The following is an 11,810-nucleotide window of genomic DNA, read 5'->3' as shown; positions in this document are numbered from 1 at the left end:
GTTTATGCAATAAGGGCTCAAAGAACTATATATATATATATATATATATATATATATATATATATATATATATATATATATATATATATATATATATATATATATATATATATCACTCGGCAAAGCAAACAGTGGATGCATTATGTTCTCAAGAATAATCTTTTCAGTTTATTTTGAAATCTCACACTAGTTGTGTATTGGTGATTGTTCTATGCTATTACATAGATACGGACATAGACCATGACTAGATGTGCATTTCCAAAATATTAAAAAAATGAGACATGTGGACTAAAAATATTTAAAAACATATTTGTTATTTAAAATATTATAAAATACAAAAAAAATCCATACATGCCATGGCGTGTCACAAGGTGTGTCCATGTGTCCAGTCTTGATCCATAATGGGGTCTCTTGAAACATAAGTATGATGGTTCCAATCAAAGATTTATCAACTACACTCAATTGAAGGGTCAAAGATTGCAACAATAGACGTTTTGAAGAGGCAACATGTTTATTTCTTTAACAAATTCACCATCAAAATGTTTTTTTTTTCAAAAAACGTTTTTCCAAAATATTATCCAAACGGGCCTAACTTTGTGCAAGGTGAAATTTCTTCAGATCATCCAAGCAAGCAGAGGAAAACCTTCGGCTCATGTGAAAAGTTGAAAACACTACCCAACCAAGAAGGAAAGTTGGTGAAAACCCCTCAAATCATAATGCCCACTTGGTTGGTCGGTGAACTCAACAAACACTCTTAGAAATAGCAATTCAACTGTAAAGGGAAGCATAAGCATTGGAAAGTAACTATAACAATCACAAGAATACATTTCACAAAAAATATCACAGTGAGTACCAATAAAGAATTTCCAGACCAAGGGAAACCATTACTGATATTTCATGATGCTTCCATGATTTCATTTTCCTTTCTAAGTACAGTTCTTTGAACACTGCCAATTCCGAAGAACCCAGTGTCAATGGGTAACCATTTTCAAGTTACAAGAACAGATTCAACAGCCTCTGCATGGGCAAGGAAGCTTCCGATCTTTCAAATGGTTGATATATAATGCTGCTGGTTGCCTGCATGCGATCCACTCAGGCTGCAATTGCCTGTTATTAGCCAATGCCACCTTCATCTTTCACCTTCCCCGCACGATTGCTGCAAAGCAAGCTCTTAGGCAAACTAATATAAGTGTCCTTTCACTAGCACTTGCATGTCCCAGTTTTTCACATGCACCACATCGACCAACTTTCATACTGATGGTGCTCCACTATATGAGAGAGAGAGAGAGGAGGGGTGGGGGGCCTGATTATATCTTGGAAGCGCCTGTGACAAGATGGGTGCATGTCTGTATACGTACACGAGAGCCAAAAAGAAATAGCTCACCACCATCAATCAATAGAGAAACTTCATCTTTCTTAAAGCTTGCCCTCCATGGGAGGGGTGGTAGAAAATGTGCCATCAATGCTATATACCATCCTCTTCCAAAATTGGAAAATCCTGCCTAGATTACTCTAGTATTATATGAGCCGCAAGACCCGCATTTATGGTACAGCCAATGAAAGCGAGACATCCCCTTCTTCTCACAGTCATTGCAGAGAATATCCTGAAAGATATTTTTTCTTTTTAAATCTTAAACTGTCATACATAAAAAAAACTGCAAGACTCCACAATTCCTAAGTGTTTTTTTGAGAATTCCACAGTTCTTAAAAGTTGTTGATCAGAATTTAAAAGCCAGAGTTTTCAATCTCCACCAGATCTTTTCCTACCAACCAGGTTGAAAAGTTATTTTAAAATGACAAGAAGCATACTTTAATATGGCTTCAAATTACAGATGTCCCCTCTCAATCTATCACCATCCCCACATAACATCCTTGTTTTTTAATTAATGTTTTGCTACACATACATATACACAGAGGCGGTGGATTCTATGCATGTTTCAAAACTAAAGTGTATTGTATTGTTTACCTGATACCGATCTCTGTATTCCTCCGGAAGCTGTTCTGCAGCTAACAAGGCATCAAGCATGCCAAAGTAGACCTGAATGATTAGCAGAATGAGATGATAATCAACAATGACACTGCAAATATTGTTTACTAGAAATTCTTCTCGTCCTCATATTTTAAATAACAAATGTTAAATTACACATTTAACCCAAAAAAATGCTCTCCAACACAAACTAGCTTGTACCTCCACCAGAAATCATCTTACTGGAGAACTTTTCAAATCAATTTGGAGATAAAAAGTTCACTTACAGCCATGTCTCCCAAGGATTTGCAGCATATTGGACAGGTATAATGAGAGCAAGTGTAGGCCTAAACACCGAAGAAAGAACAAGATGCTCTTTTCTATCAGTTTTATTAATGAAACAGAAAAGTTCTAAAGCAAAAGTTTGCGTATGAATGCTTATAATTTCAGTATAGCAATGGCTCCACAAACACAATACCTGAAAGCATGCTGAATGAATGAAATGACCACAAGGAAGAGCTTTCACTGAAGCACTTGAAGTGAAGAGAAAATCACAACAAATTGGACAATTTGTCTCTAGACCTTTCTCCCGGCACTTGTGCTCTACCAGTTGCATTCCCAGGCAACAGTTGCAAGTCATGCAATGGAAGAAGTCAACACCAAGCCCCTTTCCAAGGCGGCATAGATTACAAAAAGGGCAATGATATACTGTCCTGCAGCAAAGTAAAAATTTTGCTCAAGAATATCCAAATATAATTTAGAATACAACATAGCAAAATTGATTCTTTACATATTTTATCCAGAAGTTAGTACTACAGTGGCATAATCCCAAATTTTCAAGCATAAGAGGATAAAAAAGTTTCAGCATTCAATTAAAAAAAGAAAGAAAGTCAAAGAAGTTTAATTGAGTGAGGATTTCTACTGCTAGGCAGGCCAGCCAAGGCAATAATACTTAATTCTAAACATTGGGACAAGGTCAGAGAGGAACAAGAACAATTGAACAACATAGATTAGCAGTTATCCATTGAAACTGAAGTAGATACTGCTAAGTATGACCCAAACATGAAACACATCCAGTAAGCCACAATGAGATGTTGCTCAACAAGATCATATCATGCAATGCATATACAAATTAAGGCACGGAACAACCTAAACCAATCCAAGTTGAAAATGACATCAGTTGACCATTCACACAGATTGTAGATATAAGCATTTGTTCAAATAATGTAATTTTCTATGAGCATCAAGAATTCAACTAAAATGTATCCTGACCTTTCATCATCAAATAACTTGCAGATATTGCAAAAGTACTTTGCCATTGAAAATTTATCACAAGAGGGTGTCGCACATGTTGACCCAACAGGCTGATTTTTCAAACAATGCATGCACATCATCTCAGTAGTTGCTTTCCTGCAAGGAATGAAGATTAAATATCACATACCTTTAGAAAATAAGATTTTGGTTATAATATATCAGCATCAATCATTTCAGTTTCAGAAAAATAAGAAAACAGACCTGTCCATTGAATGGTCGCTGACTTTATCATGACAGAACCTGCATGTGAACAACTTGTTGCAGCACGCAGCAACAAGCTTGCAATTCCTTTTATAGTGTTCACAGCCATATATCTTATTCTCCACATCTCGAAATGATGGAGAGCACCCAGGTATGTCATCACCATTTGCAGTTTCTCCAGCACTTGATTGAGGCAACTTCTGCTGGGAAGCTAACCAACGACTAGTAGAACCAGAAAAGGTTAGTTCATTTTTTAACCTTATTATAACAAATTGAAGTACAAAAGCAGAAGCAGACTGCTAGATGCCATTCAGGTTAAAGCAAGTAAACCCAATTCAAAATTTAGAAGATAGGCCTGAAGTGAAATTAGGAGCTGTATTCCCTCCTTACCTGGTCATAAGATTCTGAATAAGATAACCCTTTCTTCGTGGGTCTAGTGATGAGTCTCGAGACACCTTTCTTACTTCTGCCTCAAGCTCATTTTGGTTCATTCTGAAAATATCCTTCCATCCTGGCTTGAACATCTGGTCACATTGGTCGACATTTCCCTGGGCGTCATTACCTGGTTATCAGAAGGGCAGAAACCATTAGAAAGCATGTGCATTATATGGAAGGAAACTTTAATCATTTATCCTGATTCCACATACTGTTCACATGAAAAGAAAATGCAAAGGCATAACAATAACTGAAAAATAGCACGACCTTGCACGGGAATGCTATTATCTGAAGTCCTTGATGAAGATGCCTCAGAGCTTCCTTTCCACCATTCACTTAGCCACTCGCTAAACATGGTATTTTTTGTTGCATGCTTCCATGTGTCCATCATTTTATTTTGCTCCTCCTGAGTGAGAGCAGCCGTCACCCATGGCAACATTGCTTGAAGTACCTCCGCTCCTGTAGTCCCAATAATACGGCCTACAATCTTATCCTGCTCCTCAACAGTAAAATGTCTATCAAATAGTGGCCATAGCTCAAGCTCCTCTCTGAAGACATGCTGATCCAATGCAACTCTGAGTGATTTGCACATGCCCTGAAGTTTTGTCGCAAGCTCATGGTGATTTCTGGTCCAATCATTATCATGAAAACTGAACATAGCAAATCCATTTTTAGTGTTATCTACAGATTCCATGGCACCATTAAAGGCTTCATGTAGTTGTGATAGCTCAGAAAGAACAGATGATATATCTTCAAATAATTTCTCCTCCTGCTTATGGTCAATGGTATAGGAGTGGCTAACATTATGAAGGGACTCCTTAGATTCCAAGGCAGGAAATACAATTTCATCTTCTGCATTACTGTGAGCTTTGTATAAGCCCCTCAACAGGCGAAATCTTCCACTGAACTGCCGGAGGAATTTCTCGTCACAGTCCATAAGCTTTCCAGATTCAACATCCAAATAGTCCAAATCTTTTCTGAGGGCTTTGTGAAATTGAAAAATGTTGTCAATGGGCCTTAAAGTTTGCCCAATGCCAGAGCCCATGTCTGATTGCCACGTAAAAAGGCTGGAGCAAAGGGACGGTGCAGAAGAATTATAAGGTAAGGAACGTAAACACTTTGCAGTAGTAAGTGAACTTTTACTTTTCCCACGATTACTGCCACTAACTCCTAATCCTGGGACACAACAGGGCTGATTACTACAAGGCTTCCTAGAATTTACGGCTTGAGCATGATCACGAACATCTTCATATTCTGCCAAGAGGTTGGCATGTTTCAATGGCCTTACGCATTCATCAGCCAGCAGAGAAGATGACTCCCCATTAGATCCTAATGCAGGAACACATGAACAACATTGTCCATAAGAACTTTCAGCAACTCCATTCAACATTTTTACAGGGCAGCCACCAACTTGATCCGACGTTAAACATATAAATGCTCCAGCATCACAACTATCCTGAGCACGGCCTTTGCAAGCCCATCCAGAAAAAAGTGTAACAAGTGCAACATCAGAATTTGGAGCTGCAAGACATAACAATCACTGAGTTCTGTATGCTCATGTATGACAGACAATGTAAGTTTCTGAGTAGAATTTCAACGCAACAACAATGCAAACAAGGATGAAGATCAGACCTGCCAAATGCATATTTTGGAGAACATATTTTGCATCTTCTTCTTTTAATGAACCTACTAGCCATGGTAAAACACGCTCCACCAACCTCAGTGGCATCACACATAGGCTATTGTACAGAAGTTCTCGCTGCTCTTTGTGACTGAAATGCTCCCGTGCAAGAGGAAGAACCTACAGATAAATATTATATTAACTTCTACTTCATAAAAAAATCAATGATAAAAAAATGAAACAGTTATAGTTTCACCTCAAGTTCCTCATTGTGAAAGTGATGCTGTACAGTATTCATTATTTGATCAGCCTGTGCACATAATTTTCTGTAAAACTCAGCCGTAGTTGAATTAGCCTCTGCATTTTGAATATCTTCAATAAGGCACCTAATCTCATTAAATTGAATCTCTTCTTCTGCATGTTCCAAGACAAACGAAACACCTTTCTTGACCTTTGTATCAACAGCCGGGAATATGACTCTGTCTTCAGCAATACTGCAAAAAAGTCGCAAACTAATAAGGAACCATGAGATACAGAAAATTAACATCACAACATGACAAGACATCAGCAGTTTGTAACACAAAGATCATGAACCTGTGGAAGATGCAGACTTCAGCAATAAAATGCAATCTTTCATTGAAAGCTGAAAGATCAGAAAAGTCTCCTGAAAGTTGTATCTTCCCCGCCTCCTCCGCGATATCCTTTAGCTCTCTGTTTATGGAATTATGCCAGTGCAAAATTTCATCTATAGGACATGGTCCACCAAGATCAGGATCATCAGGTTGTTTCCTTTTACCACTTCTGGGAGGCTCATCTGTATCCATGACATACTTGATCTGACAATCTTCACAAGACTTGCTTGGCCTGGTTGAACTTTTTCCATCCATCCAGGTAAAGAAAACCTATGATTGCAAAAAATCCCATGAGAGTAAGTACCCTGTGCAAAAGAAGCAGAAAGAAACAAGTAGCATTTTTTAGAAGTATTACTTGTTGAAAAAGCTTTTCTTCAGGAACTATCTTGAACAAGCACTTGCGCATATCATGTTTCTCCTCTACTGAAAGAGAAAATGAGATCCATGGAAGAAATTCAGCCATCATGCTCACTGGAATACTGCATAAAAACTGCCAGACTAATGCAGCCTGCTCTGTAAATGAGAACTTCTCAATGAGCAAAGGGAAGACCTGCAACAAATCAAAATTTAACAACAAAAAAGTGCTGATAAGATTAATGTTTTGAATACCATACAAAATTCATCAGTAGCTCGAGAATGCAGAACACTGTAAGACCAAACATTGACAGAAGCATAGGTCCCTAGTTGTGTCTGATGTGATACAAAATCAATCAAGAAAAACCTTCATCAGGTGAGATCAACAGTCATGCAAGCAAGATGGAGATCTAGCCCATACTGCCCTAATGTGCTATCAGAACCCATCTTGAGATGAGATAGGTTTGGACACAAACATGAAACACACTAAACCAGTAAACCTAGGCCTAGACGCAATACAGATAATCGGGCTGGTTCAAGTCTGGAAGCATTGCATGAATGCCAAACTTGAGGGACAAAAGTATTACTTCAACTGGACGTCATTAGCAAGTTGACACTTCAATATGCTTAACATGATAACATGACGCCCTTCATAACAAGATTCCCCCTGGAAAAACTAAGCATTGTGTATGGTACCTGTTCTTCTTCCTTGGACATGTGCTGACTAAGAGATGTTTGGATGGCCCTCGTGCATCCTGCCAGTTCCCTCCTGAAACTGTCATCATCACGTAAGTTGGAGTTTAACACTTCAAACAGGTGATCAAAAAGGTCAGTTTCCCCTTTATGCTCCAATGAGTATGCCCGTGCTACGTTCTTCACACGTATATCAAGGGCTGGAAAGATCACCTGTGTTCAAGAAAATTGCTCACATGAGCTGAAGATTAACATCAAATCTTAGCAGTCCATTGCAGCGAGTCTCATCACCAAGACCACTTAAAGCGTTCATGGAAATTCACATGAAAAAAGAAAGAAGAAAAATGCAAGATCAGGATCACATGGCATGCACCATTCAAAGTATAAATCAAGTAGACAAGATCTCGACTAATGGTTTCTTATAAACCCAAGGAGAAAGAACAACAAACAAAATGACCAACCACTGCACGAAACAGACACCTTCAAGAATGCCCAACTCTGAAGTAGAAAGATCATGCGTATCCAAATAAATACGAAGTATGCTTTACTAGGAACATTTGTTAAAGAAATACAGATGCATGTCTATGTGCAATCCAGAGAGACAATGATTAACACCTAACTCATAATTGTGGAAACAAGAAAAATAGAAGCTATGGCCATAAACAGACTAGAGTACATAAAAACAATGCCCTTACATGTCGTGAATCAATAAAAAACATCGCTAAAATACCCAACATGAATGCGTGTACTATTTTCAACTTCACTTCCCCCAAACCAGAAGGCCTCACAAGATGCAGTAGCAGTGGGACGTAAGTTATGGTTAGCCTATGAAATGGATTCGCCGACAGGAACACTTTCCAACTATGGTATTGCCAAAAAATAACAATTTTGTACTAACAAGATTTTTATCGCCACTAATGTGCATCAAACTGATGCAGAGATTTCAAAATGAATCCAATTACCCCTCTATTCAAGAAGAAATAATTCATCAACAAATGCTCATCTATATAGAGTCAGAAGAACACAAGTTCTTTTCGTTATTATTTTGGCGAAAGATTAAGCATAAAAATTTAAGCCTTCGCACATAGACACAACTACGATACCATATGGCTCATTTGGAATCGTAAAATCCCCAAGAAACGACTCCAAATCCTCTAAAACCATAAAAACTTTGACCGAAAATTGCATTGTATAGAGCTCAAGAACAATTCTCATCATCTGCACTCTCTTAACAAGGCAAAAAAGAAAAAATCATTCCAAAAAACCAGACATTGACGGTCGGTCGATTCACAAACTCATGCACTCGGAACAAATAAAAAACCTAAAGATTGAGAGAATTCCCAACCTCAAGCACTTAATACGAATCGAAAAACCACAACAACGAAAATACCACCGTTTCAAAAACAAAATAACAAATTCCCAATCTTCGAACGCGGATCGAATCGGAAACTGTAAACATTGCGAATTTTGTGAATCGAATCGCGATCTACGTACAATTCCAGGCTAGAACCAAAGGAAGGAACGGAATACCTCGTCCTCGGCAATGACGTGATTCTTGTAGATCATCCGGAGGAAATGGTACCGGCCGAGCAAGGCGTCGATGCTGCCGCCGGAGACGGTGGCGAAATCGAGGGCGGCGAGGTGGAGACGGTCGAGCTCCGACCGGATGGCCTTGTGGAAGAAGAGGAACATGAGGATCGGAGACCGGTGCGACGACCTCAGCAGGTTGTCCTTCGCGGCTGCCGTGGCCGCAGACGGGGAGGAGGGCGACGACGGCGCTGAGGAAGAGGGAGGGTCGACTGGGGGGCACACCATCTGCTGCGAGAGCACCCTGTCGCTGTGCTGCAGCCCCGCCAACGGCGTCGCCATCACCCAACGGCGAAACGCAAGAGTTGTATACCAGAACAAACAACAGACTCTCTCTCTCTCTCTCTTTATCAATTGAAATTAAGCAAAGAATTCTGATGATCTCTCTCTCTCTCTCTCCAGTTTTTTATTTAACGTTTTTTTTAGTTGGTGAAGAAAGTGGGTTCAGGAGGAGGGGGGAGACGCGTTACATTCACCGTGGATCGATAAGGTGGGGATCTTATATGCAGGGGGCTCCTGCTCACGTGGCACGGATTTGCCACGTTGGACGGAGGCTGCCACGTTAGCAGCTGAGCGGTCGCACTGTGCTGTGTCCGTAGCAGGTGTCAGTGTGATATGGACCGCTCGGATTGTTTTTCAAGTCTTTTTTTTTTTAAAGCTCGGAGGGTTGAGGAGAAATTAAGGCCTTGGGGTTATTAACGGGAGGATAAGGAGACAGTTTGAAAACTTTTTGACCTGCTTTCCATTGTTTCGCAATAGTATCGTGATCTATTGAAAGTAAGCACTATTTTTTACAATCTCACGTTAGCTTGACATTTTCAGAACGTGATAATGTCGTGAGATATAAAAATCTTTGTGGCATTTATTTCTATTGTCCATATGACAGGCCTTGTTACATGGTAAAGTTCTAAGATCACAACCCAAATTTTACAAGAATTCTCAAGTCTTGTAAGCTTGATGAATGAATGAATTTTTTTCATAACATTGTCAAATTTTAAGGGTAGCTGCTTACCTTGTTCCGTGCCTACTGCCACCTTATTAGGTTTTTGAAGTTTTTTTCAAATCTGACTGTATACTTGTGTTTTAAGTACTTGACTTTATAAGGATGGACCCTTAGATTATTTGATTCAGACACATGGAAAGGCTTTTATAAGGTTTGAAGATTGATTATTTATAATTTTTATGGCACATTTTTTTTTTATCAAAAAACATGATCCAAGTATCATTTGCTAGCAAATTGATTACATCAAATTCATTTGCATGGTCAAATTTATGAAAAACACCCTAAAAACTTTGTTCACTCATGGTAAGCTCCTAACTTTGGTTGGCACCTAGACCCCTATATATATATATATATATAGAGAGAGAGAGAGAGAGAGAGAGAGAGAGTCACTAGAAATTGAGAACTAGAAATATGGGCATTTCCAACACTTTTTTTGCAAATTCAAGCATCTGGATGCCCTTGACATGGTGATTTTGCTAGGAATTAACTACTAGATCATGTATTTTTAATAAAAAAATGCTTGAATATTTATGAAGATTATGAGAGATTGATTATAAAGCTTTAGAAAAAAACATTTATGCATCAAAATGATTTAAGAGTGGATTCTTATAAAACCAAGCATGTAAATCATATTCATACGATTAAATTCAAGAAAAAATAGAACATTCCTAAAAAATCTAGCCTTTTAAAAACTTTCTCAAACCCAAAATTTTGAGAAAAAATTAAAACTTTTTACTTATTATAAAAGTACACATGATTCTCAAAAGTAATATCCCACAAGTTTGTCTATAACCACATTCCAGCCATTCCAAATACTAGATGGCCCACCTGAGCGTAAGCGCAAGCGTATATTAGCCTCCTAGTATAAGATCCATTACTGAATCATCCATAAATGTATCTTGATTAAAAAATTCACATGAGTCCTAAAAGCAATATGCCAACAAGTTCATTTTTGGTCACATTACAACCGTTCCAAATACTAGACGGCCCATTTAAATGCAAGCGCGAGTGTATATTAGCCTCCTAGTATCAGATCTAGTACGAAATGATCCATAAATGCATCTCAATTGGGTTTATTACTCTAAGGATGCTCGCATGTGAAAAAGATACAAAAATATGAAAGACAAAATTTAGCTAAAGTTTAAGATAATTGAGGAGTTACGTGAGAATTCAAATTTTCCAAATCACAAGCATAATCATTGCAGAAATGAAAAGGCAAAATTTAACATTCTTCTCATTCCAAAATATTATAATTCTTAAAGTTTAAAGATAAGTAAGAGTGGATCCTTCAGCCACACAACAACTCGTGCTTCGCTTCGATCCTCCATAAGGTTATCTATAAATGTTATAGGGCATCAACTACTTTCCTATAGAAAACCAAAACTATACTTGGAGAATACAAATCAAGTTGTAATGATGCAATCAAAGTACAATTCTCATCACTTTAAATGAGAGTTAAGGAAATCCATAATAAAATATGTACATAATATTCAATCACATTTATCATCATTCATACCATAGCATTCATATTTACATAATTTGTATGCATGAAACTCAAACTCATATTCTTTTACAAGCATGGCATTCAACATTATAATCATTCATAATCATGACAAGTGTTCACATAAATGAATGAAAGTTTACCATTTTAGCATGCTTCAAAGTGAAGTAAAATGCAATAATTCAAGATAACGTAAACAATTCACTTTCTTTATCTTAGAAGGAAGCATGCTCATATCCAACTTATGACTAAGACACACATTATCTAAATTATAAATTCACATGTTATTTGTCAGAACATTTATGCACTTTGTATATATATATATGAAACAAGCCATAATTCAACCTTTTCTGTGTGTCTCACATAAACAAGCACCTCATGTGTAACAATCAAACTCGTGGCTTGCATCAATAGGTCAAATCATATAACCAACATAAACATATTTTTTTCATTCACATGTAACAAATCATATGCAATAATCATGCAAACCTTAGTAGTATCTA

General features: G+C 37.8%; 1 protein-coding gene across 1 annotated transcript; it reads right to left on the bottom strand.

Annotated features, from left to right (window-relative positions):
* Positions 1-809: 809 nt before the first annotated feature.
* LOC149831461 (zinc finger protein BRUTUS-like) lies at positions 810-9,111 on the bottom strand. The gene is made up of 14 exons (XM_090013910.1): positions 8,747-9,111; positions 7,220-7,429; positions 6,525-6,719; positions 6,132-6,439; positions 5,794-6,031; positions 5,549-5,717; positions 4,184-5,437; positions 3,872-4,043; positions 3,482-3,703; positions 3,239-3,376; positions 2,445-2,679; positions 2,254-2,313; positions 1,967-2,038; positions 810-1,604 (listed from the first exon to the last, which is right to left on the bottom strand). Exons 1-14 carry the CDS (start codon positions 9,083-9,085, stop codon positions 1,503-1,505), a joined length of 3,714 nt encoding a protein of 1,237 aa, XP_089870036.1. The 5' UTR covers positions 9,086-9,111; the 3' UTR covers positions 810-1,502.
* Between the last annotated feature and the right edge of the window lie 2,699 nt (positions 9,112-11,810).

Source organism: Nuphar pumila, chromosome 7, assembly GCF_984573655.1.
Source record: "Nuphar pumila chromosome 7, dmNupPumi1.hap1.1, whole genome shotgun sequence".
NCBI classification, from domain to species: domain Eukaryota; kingdom Viridiplantae; phylum Streptophyta; class Magnoliopsida; order Nymphaeales; family Nymphaeaceae; genus Nuphar; species Nuphar pumila.
The sequence above is the reverse complement of the archived record's forward strand: the minus strand, read 5'-3'. Positions and strand labels throughout refer to the sequence as shown.